General features: G+C 37.1%; 1 protein-coding gene across 1 annotated transcript in view; it reads right to left on the bottom strand.

The window, feature by feature from the left end:
• Nucleotides 1-22,054, bottom strand: part of LOC100854783 (uncharacterized) — a 62,845-nt gene that overhangs the window by 40,229 nt on the left and 562 nt on the right. The window contains exon 2 of the mRNA XM_010655013.1: nt 17,858-19,382. Within this exon, the coding sequence (XP_010653315.1) occupies nt 17,858-19,382 (1,525 nt within the window). The remainder of the gene's footprint in view (nt 1-17,857; nt 19,383-22,054) is intronic.

Consider the following 22,054-nt stretch of genomic DNA (forward strand, 5'->3'; position numbering starts at 1 on the left):
TGCAATCCCATGGAAATTTCTCGCACCTGGAAGGTAAGGTAGTCGTTTTTCATTACAGGTTCATTAATGCAAAGTTTAGTTTTTATTTCCTTTGGACAACTTCCAATGGCCAATACTTGATAAGCTTTTGGATTTCTATCCATTAGTTATCTCCTACGAGCTATTGGAAGGTGAGGTTTTCAATTCCAAGTTTTGCATTAATCCGTTAGAACCAATTTCAATGGCCATTGAAAGGTGAGTTTATCACCTGGAATGACTTTGAGTTGCCAATATTTGGTAAGCTTTTGGATTTAGACCATTAGTTATCTCTTACGAGCCATTCAAAGGAAGTCTAAGGTGAATAACCATTGATGAAATTCACTACCATCTGTTTTGCCATTTTAAAGGATTAAAACTTGATTTGCTAAATCCATACCGGTTCGGGAAGCAAGCATCACCATAGTTGCAACCCCAACGCGAGGAGCCTATCCTGAGATTTCCAATTTGCATAAGAGCCAGAGCATAGCTATCCTATCTTTGAGAAACTTATTTTTACACCCTTTCATTTTAGTCTTTAATGTTAGCTTAGATTAGTTTCAATCTTTCTAAAACATTTACATCTTCTTTTAAAGCTAACATCCATAAGAAAATCACCTATTTTCCTAATATCACTAGTGTTTGTGAAAACCCTTCCCAGTGAACGATCCTAGAACCACTATGCTATAGTAGCTTGGCTACTTTAGTAATAGTATTTAAGGTATAAATTTTGTTGATACGCCTTTAAAGCTAAGCTACCATGAGTCGCATGAAATAGCGACGTTGCCGGGGAAGGTGCCACAAGCATAGTGAAGCAACCATTAAGGGTAACTTGTGATCTTCATCACAAGTTTGGTGAGTTTTCTTATAATTTTTTTTTAGTTTAGTTTTTATTTAGTTAAATTTTTTATTCTCTTTTCTTTTATTTTTGTTTTAATTTCAATTTGTGCATTCCTTGTTGGATTCGAGACCAAGAGGGAACCCTGGTACAAGTTGAAGAAAAGAGCCTTAGTTGAATATCATTTTTTTTAGAAATGGAAATTCCACACGAAGATCAAAGCTCTCATTATGATCATGAGAAGGACAAATTTGCATACTTATCCATGAGGGATCAGATTGAATTAGGGAAAAGGCAAGTTCAACAAAGCCAATGGGGTAGTAAGTATGCTTTGAATGGAGATGATTCATATGAGCATACGGTAGGGGAGTGCCCTACCATTCCAACTGTGAGAGACATGTACGGTTACCAAAGCTCCTACACCTCAAGTTGGAATAACCATCCCAACCTTACAACCCAACCTCAACCTCAACCATCAATGAGTACATCTTCATTGGAGCAAGCCATTTTGAAGATAAGCAAAGTCATGGAGGACTTTGTAGGTGAACAAAAAAAGATCAACTCTCATCTTAATGAAAAGATTGATAATTTGGAGAGTTCAATAAATGTAAGAATGGAGGGGGTTTATAATGATCTATCACTAAGGATAGAAAAAGTTCAAGACTCCATTGAGAAGCTCACCAATCTCGACATAGCAAGGGGGAAAAAGAAGCTTCCTCCTCAACCCCACCATAACCTTCAAGAAACCAATGCAAAAAGATCAAGGAAAGTGTTGAAGATCGACACTTTGGTGGGGGATTGCTATGACAACTCTATGGACCAACCTTCCATTGAAAATCGTAAGGTTCAAGATGATAAAGGGTTACCTGAACCCTTTAAAGCATCCACTTCTCCAGGGAAGAGAAGAGAAACAAATTCCCTTGGACCAAATGGGAAGGATGCCAATTTTGTTTGGGATCCAGGGGGAATTCAGCATGAAGTGGGTGTGTGAGTGAGGATGAGCTAAATAGTTCATTTTCTTTTTGGGGTACATGCTATCAACTTCATTTAAATTCTATGCTTTCTTTAAATTTATGCATGTTTTAGTTTGAATTCTTAGCTTTAATTTAGTTTTAATATGTTTTTAAGATGAGTTTTGAAGTGTTCATGCAGGTATGATGCTTGCAAAAATCGAAGTTATGGTGAAAACAAGGGAAAACAGGGGAGAAAAACCAAGACTCAGCAATTTTCACACAACACTTCCTGTTGTGCGAAATTTTCGCACAACACATCCCTTGTGCGAATTTGCTTTTGTGCCAATTTTCAAAAATACATGCTCTCGGTCCCTTCCCAAAATCTCAATGCGAATTTCACAGGAATGCGAACCTTGTGCGAACCTTGTGCGAATTCGTTTTTGTGACAAAATTTCAAAACCATGCTCTCTGTCATGGAGAACCACAGGAATGCAAAATTTTCGCACAACACTCGCACAACACCCCCCTTGTGCGAATTTTTGAGCTTCTTCATCCCTACCCTCCCCAATCCCAAGCCTCTGAGCCTCATTTCTTTGCCCCATTATGCCTAAGACCCGAGGAGGCTATGCCTCAGCTCCCCAAAGTAGTCAGAGAGCCTCGCGCACCCTGGGATCACACACATGAAGCCTCTCACTCCATTCTTGACCTCCTTAAACCATCAAAGCCCATAGCTCCAGCTGAGAGCTCCAGTTGAGGAGACTATGCCATCCTACGAGAATACCAGAACAGAGACCAAAGTCCTGTTCCAACCCACTCAGAAGGCCACCACAGATGCATCAACTCCACAGGACCTTACCATTATTTGATCATCTCTTTACTTTTTGTCTTTACATATTATATTAGTATACATAATTCCATGTTTTGATGTCTTATATTCTGGGATTGGATGTATTACTGATGATGCATCATATATAGACATCAATTCTTGTTTAAAACTTGGCATTTTTCTATTTTCTCTACTCACTAACTCTTTTGTTTTTTTTGAAACATGTGGTTTCTCCTATTCGACTCAGACTCCATGTCACTCAGGAGGTACCACTTCCTCCCTATTTTTCAATCGTTTTTGTCACATTGAGGACAATGTTCAGCTTGGTTAGGGGGAGAGTTGAGGAAGGAAGTTTTTGTTATTAATGTTAAGTTATTTTGGTAATTTAGTTGCTTTTTGCTTAATTTTAAAATTTTTTTTACTCTCCATGGTTATTAAGGAAAAATTTTCAAAATGAAATGGGAGAAATTGAATTTTTATCTTTTTACTTGACTTAGAGTTTGTATTATGTTTATTAAAGTTGATGAATTATTGAACTCCTATTGATTTCAACCTTATTTCTTCCACTTTAAGTTTATCACACATCGTGCACACTAGGTTCTGTTTATAAGATGAAAAACTATTTCCCTCTTGACTTAGGAAAATTTTAGACTTGGTACCTTTGACCTCATTTAATAGTGTTGGGACACCTTGTAAAAGGCCAATGAGTCTTTGGAAAAAGAAAGAAAAATAAAAATGTTTTACTTGCCTTGAAACCCGAGCAAGGTCCCAGGGGTATATGGTGAAAATCTTTAAAACCTGGTGCCCTAAGCCTTAATTGGTTGGGAGTCACCGACCTCAATGCTCGTTACATGGGTGAATAGGTGGAGTTTAACATATTGTAGGTGCTTGGGTATTAAAAATTCATTCTCAAAAGTCCGGGGTGAAATCCGAGGAGTTAGTGGTTGAAAAATCCTTAAAGCTTGATGCCCTAAACCTTGATTGGTTGGGAGTCATCGATGGACCCCCGTTACATGGACAATTTAGAAAAGAATGCCTTTAAGCTTTGCACTCCTACAAGAAAAAAATGTGAAAGAAAAGAGGTGCGTTCTTAGCCTATTGGAGGTTGATTAGTTTGCTAAGCTTTGAAAAGAACTAGGTTGAGGGGAGAGATTAGTTTGACATACTATATCCGGAAACTAATAAATAACACTTAGATTTTTGTGGAAGATTAAGTGTTGGTCCTTTAAGAGTGGAAATTATTTTGAAGCTTAAATTTGCATAATGCCTACTCTTTATGAATTGTGACTAGGCAAATTATTTGATAGCTCCTATTGAAGTTTGAGTTTTATTTCTTTCATGTTCCATGTGAGAGTTTGATCCAATCATGCCACTTGATTATTTTTTGGAGTGATCAGCATGGTTTTGTAAATTATTATATTATCTATTTTTCTTTATTTCTCTCTCCTTCATTGCTCAGGGACTAGCAATGTGTTAGTTGGGGGGAGTGATTACTACCCAAAAAGTGTCATTTTGCGCCTTTAATTCATTATGTTTTAAGCACTTTTGTGTAGTAGTTCTCCATCTTTATCCCAATTGGCATGTTAAGGACCTAGCAATGACTTCTAATCATATTTGTGGCTAGTTTTAGTGTTTTGATAGCTTTTTGGATCATTAAGACAAGCCAAGTAAACGAGGGAAGCAAAGAGGAAAAACAAACAGAATGAAAAAATAGAAGACAGCAGCTGCAGTCTTCCTTCGCACTTTTGGAGCACTTCCCGAAGTCCATTTTCTACATGCTATATACCATTTCAAATCTCAGGAAGTCAAGAATCCAATGCTTCAAACCGTGTACAATTTCGAGCTGAAATGAGGAAGATATAGCCTTCGGAAGACAACTGCTCCAGGCTTGTGCGAAATTCGCACAACACCTTCAGCTTGTGCGAAGCTTGTGCGAAACTCGCACAACACTCGCACAACACCTTCAAAATTCGCACAGCCCATGCGTGGTGCGAATTTTCCTCTGTTCCGCCGACTCCACTTTAGATCTTTTCTTTTAGATATTTTTGTATAAATTTCCATTCTTCTCCTTGTAATCCACCAATCATAAGATTTCTTATCTAGGAAGGTTGGAAAAACTTCTCTATATATATTCCCGTGCATCCATTGTAAAAAACATACAGAGACGGATGGAGATGTAAAAGATATAAATATATAGACTATACAGAGCCTTGCTCTATTTTTCTCTCTTCTCCTGTTCTTCCCCATTTCTATTTTCTTAGTAGCCAAACAGCCTCTGAGGGCTTTTCCTCAGAGGATGATTGGCTAAAACTTTTAGTTTCTCAAAGTATGGATGTTATGTGATGACTTGGATGCAATCCCATGGAAATTTCTCGCACCTGGAAGGTAAGGTAGTCGTTTTTCATTACAGGTTCATTAATGCAAAGTTTGGTTTTTATTTCCTTTGGACAACTTCCAACGGCCAATACTTGATAAGCTTTTGGATTTCTATCCATTAGTTATCTCCTACGAGCTATTGGAAGGTGAGGTTTTCAATTCCAAGTTTTGCATTAATCCGTTAGAACCAATTTCAATGGCCATTGAAAGGTGAGTTTATCACCTGGAATGACTTTGAGTTGCCAATATTTGGTAAGCTTTTGGATTTAGACCATTAGTTATCTCTTACGAGCCATTCAAAGGAAGTCTAAGATGAATAACCATTGATGAAATTCACTACCATCTGTTTTGCCATTTTAAAGGATTAAAACTTGATTTGCTAAATCCATACCGGTTCGGGAAGCAAGCATCACCATAGTTGCAACCCCAACGCGAGGAGCCTATCCTGAGATTTCCAATTTGCATAAGAGCCAGAGCATAGCTATCCTATCTTTGAGAAACTTATTTTTACACCCTTTCATTTTAGTCTTTAATGTTAGCTTAGATTAGTTTCAATCTTTCTAAAGCATTTACATCTTCTTTTAAAGCTAACATCCATAAGAAAATCACCTATTTTCCTAGTATCACTAGTGTTTGCGAAAACCCTTCCCAATGAACGATCCTAGAACCACTATGCTATAGTAGCTTGGCTACTTTAGTAATAGTATTTAAGGTATAAATTTTGTTGATACGCCTTTAAAGCTAAGCTACCATGAGTCGAATCATAGCCACAACCCTGAGCTCACAATCTGGAGTCCTTCATGTCATCCATTGCCATGAGCTTTTCATAGCATCTAATCATTGATATGATCCTCTGCCTTGAACTATTCATAGAATCTAGAGACTTGAGATCATGGGATACTGATTCGTTCATATCATCCAAAACTGTGTGTTGGTCATAGCATCTAGAGCCTTGAGCTCATGACCCGAAGTTGTTCATGTTAGCCACAACCCTAAGCTTACAACCCATAGTCCTTCATGTCATCCATTGCCATGAGCTTTTCATAACATCTAATGTCTTGAGCTCACAACATGGAGTCATTTATGTCCACCATAGCCTTGATCTATTCATAGGATTTAGAGCCGTCAACACATGACTCAGAGTCATTCATGTCATCCACAACCCTCAACTATTCACAACACTAAAGCCCTAAGCTCACGACTTGAAGTCATTCATGTCATCTATAGCCATGTGTTGTTCATAGCATCTAAACCCTTGGGCTCCCAAATTGGAGTCAGCCATGTTAATCACTACTCAAAGTTGTTCATAACATCTAAAGCCCTAAGTTCATGACCTAGAGTTCTAAATGACATCCACGACCTAGAGTTCTAAATGACATCCATGACTTAGAGTCATTCATGTCATCCACAACCTTTAATTATTCATCGGATTTAGAGCCATGGGCTCACGACCATGAATTGTTCTTATCATCCACAACCCCTAGCTATTCATAGCATTTAAAGGCCTAAATTGACAAGATCCTGAGTCATTCTAATAATCCAAAACCCTAAGCTTTTCATATCATCTAAAGCCTTATGTTAACGATGAGACTAGCTTATGTCATCCAGAATCGTAGGCTATTCATAATATATAGAGCCTTGAGCTTAGGGGATCCCAATTCGTTCATATTATCCGTAATGTTGAGTTGTTCATAGCCTCTTGAGCCCTGATCTCACTACTTGGAGTAGCTTATGTCATCCATAGCCCTAAGTTACTCCTACAATCTAAAGCCTTGAGCTCACATGCAGGAGTTGTTCATGTTAACCACAATCGTCACTTATTCATAACACCTAGAGCCTTGAGCTCACATCCCCAAGTTGATCATGTCATGCATATCCCTAAGTTGTTCATAGAATCTAGAACCCTCACCTCACGACTCGGAGTTATTCATGTCAACCACAACCATGAGTTATTAATGGCATCTAGAGCGCTTAGTACATGACCCGGAGTCGTGCATGTCAACCACTACCACGCGTAGTTCATAACATTTAAGGCCTTGAGCTCATGACCTGGAGTCGTTCATGTCCTCCGTAGCCCTAAGATTTTCATTGCATCTATAGCCCCAGGCTCACAACCTAAATTCATTTATCACATCCACAACCCTTAGCTATTGATAATAATCCTAAGCTTAAGACACAAATTCGTTCATGTCATCCATAACCCTATGTTGTTTAGAACATCTAAAGCCCTTATCTTATGACCCGGAGTCGTTCATGTCATCCATAGCCCTAAGCTTTTCATAGTATCTAGAGCTATAAGTTGATGACCCAAAGTCATTCATGTCGACTACTGCCTTAAGCTGTTCATTATGCCAAAAGCCCTAAGCTCATGACCTGGAGTAATTCATGTCATCCACAACCCTAAGCTTTTCTTAACATCTAAAGACATCATCTCACAAATCGGAGTCCTTCATGACATTCACAACCTTGAGTTTTTCATAACATTTAGAACCTTAAACTCATGATACAAAGTCATTTATGTCATCCACAACCCTGATATGTTCATAGCATCAAAAGCCTTAATCTCACGATCTAGATTCATTAATGCCAACCATAAGCGTGACCTGTTCATAGCATCTAGAGCACTTAGCTCACAACCTAGAGTCGTGCATGTCCACCACTATCCTGCGCTATTCATAGCATCTAAATCCCTAAGCTCATGACCTGGAGTCATTCATGTCATCCCCAACCCTGAGTTTTTCATACCATCTAGAGACCTAAGCTCATGACTCGAAGTCATTCATGTCATCCAAAGCCTTCAGTTGTTCAAAGCATCTAAAACCCTAAGCCTATGACTTGAAGTCGTCTATGTCATCGACATCCCTGAATTGTTCATGTCATGAAGAACCTTAATCTCAAGACCCAGAGTCGTTCATGTTATCAAAAGCCTTGAGTTGTTCATAGCATCTAGATCCCTTAGCTCATGACCCCGAGTTGTTCATGTCATCCACACCCTTGAGCTTTTCATAGCATCTAAAGCCCTCATCTCATGACCTAGAGTAATTCATCTCGACCACTACCCTGAGTTGTTTGTAGCTTCTAAATCCCTAAGCTCATAACCTTAAATCACTCATGACCTAAAGTCCTTTATCTCAACCACAACCCTAAGATTTTGATAGCATCTATAGCCTTGAGGTCACGACCCGGAGCCATTCATGTTATCCATAGCCTTGAATGATTCATAGCATCCTAAGCCTTAAGTTCGCAACACGAAGTCGTTTATGTCATCCATAGCCTTGAGTTGTTGATAGCATCTAGGGCCCTATGCTCATAACCTGGAGTTGTTCATGTGAACCACAGCCTTGAGCCAATCATAGTACTTAGAGCCCTGAGCTCACGACCTAAAGTCATTCATATCATCCATAACCCTCACCTCTTCATAGCATCTAAAGCCTTAAGCTTAAGACCTAGAGTCGATCGGGTCAACCATAACCCTGAGCTGTTCATAGCATCTAAAGCCCTAAGCTCACGACCTAGAGTCATTCATCTTAACCATAGTCATGATTTGTTCATCTCATCTAAAGCTCTCAAGTCACGAGCCAAAGTTGTTAATGTCATCCAGAACCCATAGCTTTTCCTAGCATCTAAAGCCCTAAGGTCACTGTGGACCCCGCATTTTTAATGATGCGTTCCCACTCGATCGGCGAGACTCGCTTTTCGTTTATTTAGGTGAAAAATATGATTTTTAGAAAAGACTTGGAGTCGCCACTTACTTTTATTTATTTTTAAAGGGGAAAACAAGTAAGAATAAAACCCCTAAATGGACTTCTGATTTTTTTTGGAAAAGCTGTCTGCGAAAAACCTGAGTCTGGATTCGGGGATCAGGTAACTTATTGGGAAGGTACGGTAATGACCGTAGCACCCCTCTAAGCCCCTAAAAAAATGGGTCTCTACTAAATAAGGTGAACCAGACATGGCAATTAACTAGAAGATCAACGGATACCAAAACGATCATAGTTCAAAAATAAGTCATGATGACGAAATGATAAACGAAGTGAGAGTGAGAGTGTACCTTATTAGCAGCTAATAAAGCGCTGTCATGAAAACAAGGTTAGTGTACAATGACAAGTGTAAAAACAATCTCATACAAAACTAAATCAAAATCAAACAGAATGGAGAGCACAACTTACTTGAATTATTTTCAAAAAAAGTGTTATGAATGTCGGGCCCCCACCAAAGCCCAATTTATTTTTGCTATGAATTAATTCTCATAAATTCCATCATTTTGGAATTATGAAAGCTTATTCACTTTTTAAAAAAAAAATTGAAAAGAGGAATTTTGAAAATTAAATTTGAAATTTCGGAAGTGTGGAATTTTATTTTAAAAAAAGTGAGCTTGAAAATTTTGGAAGTCTCTTTGAGAATGATATTTCAAAATAAATAAATAAATAAATAAATTTAAATTAAATTAAATAATAAAAAATAAAAAAAGTAATAAAAAAAATAAATTTGGAATTTTGGAAAATGGGAATTTTGAGAATGGAATTTTGAAAAATTAAATTAAAAAATTGAAAATTTGGAAGGGTTATTTTTGAAAAATGAAATTTCGGAAAATTAAATTTTAAAAATTGTAAATTTGGAAAATTGGGACTTCGAGAATAGAATTTCGGAAAATTAAACTAAAAAAAATGAAATTTTGGTAAATTATTTCGAAAATAGAAATTTTTGAAAAATTGGAATTTTTGAAAATCGAAATGTGAAGATCAACGTTTTGAAAATTATATTTTTTTTTTTCATGTATGAGAATAAAAATAAAAATAATAAATAAACAGATGGTACATAGTCGGTGAGAATGGGGGCCAATCTTCACTATTTTCCGATAGCCTCCGGAAAGTAAATTTTACTAGAGACTACCAAAGCAATAAACTATTCAAACTTAGATCAAATAAGCTAACCAGATACCCACCAAGAATTAATGTCAAATATTCAAGAAACACATCTATTAAGAATAACAATCAAGAATTAACATGAAATCAATTAAACACACAAACACATCTAGACTGATTAAAATGAGTTAAATTAAATCAAAGCAAACAATAATTTTCAAACATAGAATTAACTTTATTAATGAACTAATATTATATAAAATACCTAAATCGAATAGATGTGCGAAACTAAATCAAAGTAAACTAAAGGCATGAATTTTCAAAAATAGAATTGATTTTATTAATGACCTAAAATTATACAAACTCCTAAAATAATTAAAATGAATCAATTTAAACGAAAGGAAACTAAAACAAAATATGAATCCAGGGAATCTAATTTTGAAATAAACTTACATTATTAAAATGAAATCTAGGCTTAAAAACAACTAAACATTAATTAAAGTCAATCTAAACTTAAATTCTTAACACACATGATCAATTATTTTAACAAACTAAAATTTTACCTTAACCACAAATTAAATTAAAAAAAAAACTACCTGAGACTAAATTTCTAACCTACAAAATTAAACTCATGATCAAATGGATAAGTTGATGACACAAACAAATAAATATGAATGCAATAAAATATGAATGAAACAAAATACGAACTCAAGGAATTAAATAATTTTTATTTTTATTTTTATTTTTAATAAACTTACATCAATAAAATAAATTTGAGCTTAACAAACATTTTTATCACTAATCAAGGCAAGTTTAGAATATAATACTTAACACATAAAAATCAATCATTTCGACATACTATAATTTTAACTAAACCTAAAGCCAATTCAAACCACCTTCAATAGATTTTTTTTTTTTATTTTTTTTTTAAACTAAATCTTTAACCCATAGGTTCAATCTCATAAATAAATAAATAAGTTACAAAGCATTAAATTAGTAGCAAATAAATAAATAAACAACTAATAATTAAATGAATCAAAACTAAATTAAATAAAAATCAAACTATATATATATATTTTTTCTTAAAGTAAAACTACATAAAAAAAAATTATATTTTCCGAATTTAATATAATAAACCAAAAGCTAACCCTAAACACAATTCCCGTATTGTCATATTAAAATGAAACAAGTATATGCCGGCACTAGTAATAAAATTCAATCCACTTACCTATTATAATAATAATTCCACTAAAGAAAAATATCCAAACTTGACATGTAAAAAAAAAGGGTAAAAATAGTAATAAGAAAAATAATAATAAAATCCACCACATGAGACCACAACTGGGCCACGCAACAGTCACTAATTTATTCCAAAAGAAAACTTGAAGTGCTTGCCACTTATGGGAAATACCATGCCACCATTGACTTTTCATCATAGTTTATTTAAACTTTCTTATGTCCTTAGTGAGTGGCCTCTTCTGGAAGACGGATAACGAAGCTCCATTTCTCCACTAAAGCAACAGCCCGCAGCCCATGTACACCTGGCAGCACACAAATCACCATGTAGAGCCTCATTCCACTTCCTAAAAGGCAGCAATAGACTCGCGACATGCTTAAAAACATCACGTCTGGGTGTCACATGGCATTTGCATGGAGCTTCGTTTACATGGGTATGAATATGGATGGGAAGAAACGGGCACGAAATGGGCATGAGCGTGGGATGAGCAAGATGCAGCCATGCATGGAAACATCCAAACCCACTTTCCACCGCCAGGAATATCAAATTTGAAGGTCAAATAACGTGCACTCATTATGCTGAAACTCTACGTGTCGTCCTGGTATTTTAAAATCCCACGGGTTGTCCTGACTTGACTCACCAGGCCTTACATTCTTCCACAACACGAATTCAGCGGGATTTCGCTTCCTTGAATCAACATCAACCCGTTCACCAACCTTATTATTTTCCAACGAGTATGAGTCATGAGAAGTTGGAGCTAGGTATAGGGGGGGTATCATATAAGCATGGACCGTTCATTGGACTCCTTGGCAATATGTCACGAAGCGCCTCTTTTACCAAGACTTGAAAAGAAAGCTTTCTACCATCAAGCTGGGGAGGGTTCCTCCTGGATCGAAAATTCTCCGAATAACAAAATAAAAATAAAGAAACGAAGCAGAGTTGTTCCCAGAAAATTACACGAAGAACAGCCCCCAAATTGACCAGACCATAAACCCCCACAAACCCTAGCCCTAACAAAAGAGACCCAATTGAAGCTAAACAAATCTACAATACATATAAAACAATGTCGGAAACCTTAGAAAATGGTTCAGAAGAATCCAATTCAAAACAGAGTCACACTAACACCGAGCCAGTCCTCAAGAATGATAGTGAGATCAACAACAACTAAATGTAAACAATAATCCATAAATCAACCAAGTTCAGTATGTAACCCATCTTACCTACGGCCGTTCCTTTCTTCCTCTTCAAGACTTCCCTTCTCTGCATTTTCCCGTGCCAAACTCTTCGAAAACTCCCTCTCACCATTTTCCCAAGCTTCTCTTCATTCCATGCAGCCTGCTAACCCTTCCAACTTTCCTTCTCTTTTTCCTCTCCAGACTTCACCCTTTAGACTTCCCTACAGCTTCCCTCTTCGGGAAAATACCCCCCACTTTTCTTTCTCTCCAAGAAAATCCCTTTTTCTACTCTCCCTTTCTTTGTTTTTAAAAAATAACAACTTTCTTAATCCCCATGCTTCTTGCTGGCTTTTGACTTTTAATTTTTTCCACAAAATATCTTTCTTTTTTTTCTTTTCTTCTTCTTCTTCTTATTTATGTAGTCCACCGACTTTCCTTTTCTATTGTTTATTTATTTTTTTATATAATAAAAACAAAGTAAATAAGGCAATAAAAAAAACAAAATACAATAAAAAAATGAAAATAAAATGACATAGTAAAAGCATAATATAACTAAATAATAATGGTATTAAGAATAACAAAGGTGATGATAAAAATAATAATAATAATGATTATAATAATAATAATAATAATAATAATATTGATAATAATAAAGACAACTAATAATACTGGTACTAATGATAATATAAGATCCCTAGTCACTTACAATTTTCTGAAAATAAATAAGTGGATCAATGAACAAATAAAGCAGGAAAAATAAATAAATACCACACGCACATAACAATAATCTAAATATTAAACTAAAACACAAATGAAAAAAAATAAAAATAAATAAATAAATGAATAAATAAAAAGATAAAATGAAAATAAAAATAGAACATTAAGTTGATACAATTAAACATCGAAAACTCATCTCAGGCAACCCAAATAAAATAATAAAGAAATATCAAGCTAAATACTCACCTAGTCTCAAAAATTCATCAATCAAGAAACTAATCTTAGAGAATTAAGCTTACCAATAATAATAATAATAATAAAATAAAATATATATATATATATATATATATATATATATATATATATATAAGTGACCTAGGAGTGTACCTACCGGGCCAGGTGTATCTAAATGGGCCTAGGGTGCAAAAGTGGGCCTAAGGTGGTGCCCAATGGGTCATCAGAGAATTATTATAAAGTATCAAACGGACACGTAATAGAACATGTGCTAGTATGACAAAATACAGGGTCTACAAATATGCCCCTCTTCGGTAGAGATCATGAGTGTAAGGAATATGAGGGGAAACACGAGTAATGAGTGGAACGAAATGAACTATACCGAAGAACTAAGAAATACCAGAAATTTTGTCTTAGCACATGATGCAATAAATCCCAAGATAAACCATATGCAAGGAAAGAAATACCCTGAATAAGAGGTTTATAGAAAGTGACTCTGAACGCCTATGCAAATGGTGGCTCTGAACGCCTATGAAAATGGTGGCTCTGGACGCCTATAAAAGTGATGATGGCTCTGAACGCCTATGAAAGTGGTGGCTCTGAACGTCTATGAAAGTGGTGATGGCTTTGAACGCCTATAAAAGTGGTGGCTCTGAACGCCTATGAAAGTGGTGGCTCTGAACGCCTATGAAAATGATGGCTCTGAACGCCTATGAAAGTGATGGTGGCTCTAAACGCCTATGAAAGTGATGGCTCTGAACGCCTATGAAAATGGTGGCTTTGAATGCCTATGAAAGTGATGGCTCTGAACGCCTATGAAAGTGATGGCTTTGAACGCCTATGAAAATGATGGCTCTGAACGCCTATGAAAGTGATGGATCTGAAAACCTATGAAAGTGGTGATGGCTCTGAATGCCTATAAAAGTGGTGGCTCTGAATGCCTATGAAAGTGGTGGCTCTGAACGCCTATGAAAATGATGGCTCTGAACGCCTATGAAAATGATGGCTCTGAACGCCTATGAAAATAGTGGCTCTGAACGCCTATGAAAGTGGTGATGGCTCTGAACGCCTATGAAAATGGTGATGGCTCTGAACGCCTATGAAAATGATGGCTCTGAATGCCTATGAAAGTGATGGTGGCTCTGAACGCCTATGAAAGTGATGGCTCTGAACGCCTATGAAAACGGTGGCTCTGAATGCCTATGAAAGTGATGGCTCTGAACGCCTGTGAAAGTGATGGCTCTGAACGCCTATGAAAATGATGGCTCTGAACGCCTATGAAAATAGTGGCTCTGAACGCCTATGAAAGTGGTGATGGCTCTGAACGCCTATGAAAATGGTGATGGCTCTGAATGCCTATGAAAATAGTGATGGCTCTGAACGCCTATGAAAATGATGGCTCTGAACGCCTATGCAAATGGTGGCTCTGAACGCCTATGAAAATGATGGTGGCTCTGAACGCCTATGAAAATGATGGCTCTGAACGCCTATGAAAGTGATGGCTCGGAACGCCTATGAAAGCGGTGGCTCTGAACGCCTATAAAAGTGATGGCTCTGAACGTCTATGAAAGTGGTGGCTCTGAACGCCTATAAAAGTGGTGGCTCTGAACGCCTATGAAAATGATGGTGGCTCTGAACGCCTATGAAAATGATGGCTCTGAACGCCTATGAAAGTGGTGGCTCTGAACGCCTATAAAAGTGGTGGCTTTGAATGCCTATGAAAATGATGGCTCTGAACGCCTATGAAAATAATGGTGAAAAAAATTGGATAACTTCTACTCAAGGGATATGCCCCGATATGACGACCTATATAAAAAAATCAAAACCTAAGCTTGATAATCTCAAAGAAGGGGGGATGCCCCAGTATCACGGTTGCATCAAGCTGCTAAAATGTCCAATGAAACAAGCAGCTGCAAACATCGTAATAAGAAAGAAGCAACACCTCATGTCAAAGGTCTCGAGAAGTATATACAAATTTCTTCATATCTCAAATGAATTCCTTGTCAACTGATCTCAAAGATAAAGCTTAACAAATGCACATCATAATTTGACAAAAGAACTACTATGGCGAAAACAAATCATCTCATAAACTCTTGACAAGGGAGTCCATCGATACTTTTTGGGTGAAATTTGGTGGGGTCCGTCTCAATCTCAAGCAATGTCATATGTAGCCAATCACAATATCACAAATTATAAAACTGAAGAAATGTGCTCATATAAGGAGATAAACTGGCTACGAAAACAAAAACTGATCATAGAGACATCAATCTCCCATGTAGAATAGATAATCATAAATACAAGGCACAAAGCCACCCATCTCCTCAAAGCGAGAAATATACTCCAGTGTAACAGATGATCCTTACGTGAAGTGAGTAATTAATACAAACCATCCACCCATGCATTACTACTCCAATCAGTTCACCTTAACAAGAAAGGGATATGCCCCAGTATGACATCTGATGATCAAGTCTCAAGATAATCGAACAACATTGATTATCCCCTTTATGCACCCAACATTCAAACAAATCTTAGCATCCCAAGAGAAAAATAACACGCTCATATGATGATAACCCAAGGTACTGGGCCAAGGTGTACCAGAGTAGATGCGTAGCGTATGACAAGGGTCTATCATTACTAGTCAAGCATCTCTATAAATCATGGATGTGGGAGTCGTACAATCCAATCACAACTAGGAAAATCCCATGATGAGGGTAATATGCCCCAGTATAGGCATATGGTGTGTCAAAGAAACAGGACTGATATCACTAGTTAAACACTATCTTCATACTCATGTTCTGCCAAACATCATCAGACTAAGCATAAGAGGAACCAAATGTCACTCGAAGCATCTTCCATAAGGGAAAGCATAGCAACACCCATATTTCAACCAATTGTTAAGACCTGCCCAATTGGAGACTGTCAAAGATAACGTTTAATCTCATGGCCTCAGGGTGGTCTTACGACACGGACCGTAATGTAGGCTTAGGTTATAGGGTAAAAGAAATGAAAGGAAACTAGGCTCAAGTATCCAATGATCAAACCCAATACCCTTGTGTGTAAGATGTGATGTGCAGGGTAATCTCGTGAGCCAACTAACTCGATAGCGAACAATGGAAGTGTCAATGACGAACTATAAGAGAAAAGGGAAGTGGTCAGGTCTTCAACGCGATGTAATCGATATGAAGAGGCTACTAAAACGAAGACATGTATTAATGGAAGAAAAGAATAAATATGGAATAATCAACATGAAAAGAGATGATCGAAAATGAATGAGAGAAGCGAGAAGATACAAGGATGATGACTAACTCATATTAGTGCAGCCAAGGAAAATCATATCACCAAAAATGGAATGGAAGTGAAGACAGTGATTTGGAGATCCTAGTGATGGGTTACCCAATCCTCACACCCAATGTATACCAACCCTGATCCATGAAGCGAAGGATCACACAAAACTCTCATCAAACTATTGTTACTCAGAAAACATGAGTAATGCAAGGAACATGATGCTCTCAGATAGGCTCACATACGAGCTCAATGAACAGTCCTTAAACATCAATGAATGCCCAGTGGAATATGCTACCATAAACAAACTTATTGTCACAACCTTTTTTTTTTTTTCTTGCTTTTTTTTTTGTTTTTTTTTGTTTATTTTTTTTGTTTTGTTTTTTTTTTTTTTTTTTTTTTTGCTTTTTGTGAACACTAGTATCAATAAACCAAAACCCCACTGAGCAAAGAATAGAAATGAATGAACTCTCTCCAATCCCTAATGAAAATATGAATCATACACAAACCCCCAAAAGTATGTCAACTCCAATCACTGACATGTATATAAAACCCCCCACCCTAAGGTCACCTCTCAAGCTAAGGTATCCAAATCAAAGTCAACAGATGGAATGAAGGGTGTGACATGACTACCTTGATGCACCAAAAAATGTGAAAAGTCATCGACTAGAGAAAATAAAGAGGATGAGACGAAGCAAGGAAAGACAAAACACGAAAGTAGATGGAAAATGAACAATAATGAAACATGATAGAAGTAGAATAGTAAAGGATGATGACAAGAAAAAAAAATGAAAATAGATCAAATAGCTGAAACTCACGAGACTAACCAAGTAAAACATTCATACACAACCAAGGGCCCCTACCCAGGTGATGAAAGGTAAGCAGAGCTATAAGAATGAAAGGCTTTAATGTACTCATGGGGCTCAAGGGGCTAGCAACGGGATGTATGTGAAATGGGTGCGATAAGGTATAAGGCTAATCGAAATGATGGCCACCCATCCTTTGACCATGATCTTAAACGTAATACTTCTTCAGTTGATCCACATTGGTTGGTTCCAAAAATTGGTTTCCATCTAGGTCAGTCAACCATGCCGCCCCTTCTGGAGTTAGCTCTCGAATAACATAAGGTCCACTCCAATTAGGTCTGAAATTCCCTCTAGGGTCTCCAATCAAACCTCTGAGCATCCTCAAAACCAAATCTCCCTTATGTAGTGGTCTAGGCTTGACCCTTTTCTTGAAGGCACGAGCCATTTTTCTCTGATAGTCCTGAACATGATCCGCTGCTCTCAATCTCCTCTCATCTAAAAGGTTAAGCTGATCAAATCGAGCCTGGGCCCACTCTGTCTCTGAAATCTGCTGCTCAAGAGTCACTCTTAAAGAACCCATCTCTGTCTCGATTGGCAAAACAGCCTCCATACCATAAACTAAGGAGTAAGGTGTAGCTTCTGTAGGAGTACGAAAAGAAGTACGATATGCCCACAAGGCAAAAGGAAGCTTCTCTGACCAATCTCGAGAAGTGTTGACCATCTTTCTCAGAATTCTCTTAATGTTCTTATTTGTAGCCTCTACAGCTCCATTAGTTTGTGGCCTGTATGCAGACGATCTGTGGTGTTGGATGCCATACTTCTGTAACAAAGTTTCGACTTCAGCTCTAAAGTGTGCACCCCTATCTGAAATCAACTCGTGTGGAACTCCGTAGCGACAAATGATGTGTGACCTGATGAAACTAGCAACTCTAGTAGATGTCAACTTCGCATATGATGCAGCTTCCACCCACTTGGTAAAATAATCAATGGCTACTAAGATGAACTCATGGCCATTGGAAGATTTCGGCGAGATCTTTCCAATGATATCAATACCCCATACTGAGAATGGCCATGGTGATGTCAAAGCATGCAACTCTGAGGGTGCTACATGAATAAGATCCCCATGCATCTGACACTCTGAGCATCTCTGGACAAACTGGCAACAATCTGTCTCCATGGTCAACCAGAAATAGCCAGCCCTCATGATCTTACAGGTCAACATGTGTCTTCCCATATGCGGACCACAAACTCCTGCATGAACCTGTCTCATCACTCGATCTGCAGAGGCTCGATCCAAACATAATAGTAATATTCCATCAACTGATCGTCTGTATAAGGTCTCCCCACATATCACAAATCTAGTGGCTAACTGCCTCAACGCTCTCCGATCCTTAGCTGTCGCAGCTTCAGGGTATGTGCCAAATCTAAGAAACTGACGAATGTCATGAAACCATGGTAGGTCATCTTGGACCTCTATCTCATCAATCAAATGATAATATGCAGGCGTAGATCTAGTCTCAATCAGTAAAGGACGAACTACCACATTAGTTGGAATATCAACTGTAGAAGCTAAGGTAGCCAAAGCATCAACAAACTGATTATGTGCTCTAGGGAGATGAATGTATTTCAACTCTTCAAATTTCTCAATCAATAACTCCAAGTAGGCATGGTATGGCTTCAACTTCGCGTCTCTGGTCTTCCAGTCACCCCGAACCTGTCTGAGCACTAGATCGGAATCACCAAGTACATCCATCTGTGTGATGCCAAGCTCTAATGCAGTCTCTAAACCGAGGATACATGCCTCATACTCAACAATATTATTTGTGGTGGGATAGTAATCAGGAAATGTTAAACGAACAGATCTCGAGATGTGATCACCCTGGGGAGATACCAACAAAACACCTATCCCATACCCTGAATGATTAGCTGCTCCATCGAAGTACATGCGCCATCCTGATAATCTAGTCATAGCAACAAACTGCTCATCTGGAAAATCATCATCAATTGGCCTACTCTCGATTATTGGTAAGGACGCTAAATGATCCGCAACAACGCTTCCTGATTCGCGTGTAACTCCAAATGGGTCATTTAATCAAAAACATTTATAAAACCTATGACCTCATACTAATGTAGTAAAGCTACTATAGTATAGTGGCTCTAGGGTCGAACTTTGGGATGGGTTTTCATTCTACCAGTGATGTATTCAAAATTAGAAATTGTATTTAATGATTTCCTTAATCAAAAACTTAAAGTTTAAAAGAAAATAAAATTTGTTTTGAAAGTGTTTGAAACTAAACTAACATAAACTAATTAAAAATGGAAGAAAGAAAGTCTCCCGGAGCTAAGGGTTGCTAGGATCAAGTTCAGAATAGAAAGTGGAAAATTCCGGATTTTTCTTCTTGCATTGGGGATTTAACCTATAGTTATTTCCCGAACCGGTATAGGTTTGACAATGAAGATTTAATCCATAAAAGATCAATAGAAATGGTATTCAAGGTCCATTAATGGCTTAAGACACTATGGGTCTTCACCTTGAATCACTTTCCAATGACTCGTACATGATAACTAATGGACTAATATGAATCTAGCAATAAGCATCCATAAAGACCTGAAGCTTACCATGTATTGGTCATTCAAAGTGATTCTAAGGGGTTTAAAGCAAAACTTTGGATTTAGAAGCCATTTATGAATTCCAACTACCTGAATTTAATGCATGGAAGCTTTCTACCTTTTCATCTGGACTTTTCACCTAGCTTCCTTTACTCCAAGAAACCGAAAGTTTAGCCTCTCATCCTCCGGGCAAACATCCTTAGAGGTTGTTTGGCTTCCAAGAAAAAGAAAATAGTAAAGAGCAAAGAGAATGAGAGAGCTCTGCAAAATTCTAAGTGTAAAAACGTAATACATATTCCATATGTTTCAAGAGGTGATTTCCACCCCTTATAAAGTCTTTACAAAAGCCATAGCTTATGATTGGTTAATTACAAGGATAATAAAGGAAATTACATCACAAAATACAAAGGAAAATATCTAAAGTGGAGTCGGCAAAGGGCAGAGCAAAATTCGCAACACGCATGGGTTATGCGAACCATATGCGAATGTTATGCGAATTTCGCATATGCTCTTGTGGAATGCGAAATTTTCGCATATGCTGGAGCAGTTGGCTTCCGAAGGCCATATCTTCCTCATTTCAGCTCCAAATCGTACACGGTTTGAAGCGTTAGATTCTTGACTTCCAGAGCTTTGAAATGGTATATAGCATGTAAAAAATGGACTTCGGAAAGTGCTCCAAAAGTGTGAAATAAGACTGCAGCTGCTACATCTTGATTTTTTTTCACTTTGCTTCTCTCCTTTGCTTGACTTGTCTTAATGATCCAAAAAGCTATCAAAACATTAAAACTAGCCACAAATATGATTAGAAGACATTGCTAGGTCCTTAACATGCCAATTGGACTAAAGATGGAGAACTACTACACAAAAGTGCTTAAAACATAATGCATTAAAGGTGTAAAATAGCACTTTTTGGGTAGTAATCACTCCCCCCAACTGACACATTGCTAGTCCCTGAGCAATGAAGGAAAGAAAAATAAAGAAGAATAGATAATATAATATTTTACAAAATCATGCTGATCACTCCAAAAAATAACCAAGTGGCATGATTGGATCAAACTCTCTTGTGAATAGTCAAGGATATAAAACTCAATCATCAACAAGAGTCATCAAATAACTTACCTATCACAACATTCAAAAAGCGGGCATTATGCAAATTTGAGTATCAAAATAATTTCCACTCCCAAAGGACCAACTCTTAATCTTCCACAAAAATCTAAGTGTTAAGATGCTTAGTTTCCAGTTATAGTGTGTCAAACTATATTCTCCCCTCAACTAAGGTTTTTCTCTAACTTTAGCAACACTAACTCATATATAGAAGGCTAAGAACGCACCTCTTCTTTTTTTTTTTTTTTTTTTTTTTTAATATACTCCACCCATCCACCCATGTAACGAGCAGTGAGGTCGGTGGCTCCCAACCATTGAAGGCTTAGGGCACCAGGTTTTAAAGATTTTCACCATATACCCCTCGGACCTTGCTCAGGTTTCAAAGCAAGTGAAGCAAAAAAATTTTCATAAGACACATTGGCCTTTTATAAGGTGTCCCAACACTAATAGAATGAGGTCAATGGCACCAAGTCAAAAATTTCCTAAGTTTAGGGGGTGAAAAAGTTTTCTATCTTATAACTGGAATCTAATGTGTTCAGTGTGTGACAAGATTAGAGTGGAAGACTTAAGATTGAAATCAAAAGGAGCTTCAACAATTTATCAACTTTAATAAGCATAATACAAACTCTAAGACTATGGCAATAAGATAAGAATTTAATTTCTCCTATTTATTTTTGAGAATTTATCTTTAAGAAAACAAGGAGAGTTTGCAAAAAATTTGTTAGCAAAATAACTTAACCAAAAAAAAAAAAAATTCAACAATTTACTTCCTCAACTCTCCCCCCAACTAGGATGAACATTGTCCCCAATGTTCTAAAAGCAAATGGTAATAAAAGGGAGGAAGTGATACCTCCTTATAATAAGGTACTCTGAATAGAGAGGAGAAACCACATGTTGCATAAGAAAAGAAAAATCATAACAGTGATGATTAGAGGAAATAAAAAGGAATAGCTAAAATACACAAAAAGAAAGATGTCTATATAAACTGAGAGAGTACAATATACAAGACAAACATG

Source organism: Vitis vinifera, chromosome 8 (genome assembly GCF_030704535.1).
Source record: "Vitis vinifera cultivar Pinot Noir 40024 chromosome 8, ASM3070453v1".
Taxonomy (NCBI): Eukaryota; Viridiplantae; Streptophyta; class Magnoliopsida; order Vitales; family Vitaceae; genus Vitis; species Vitis vinifera.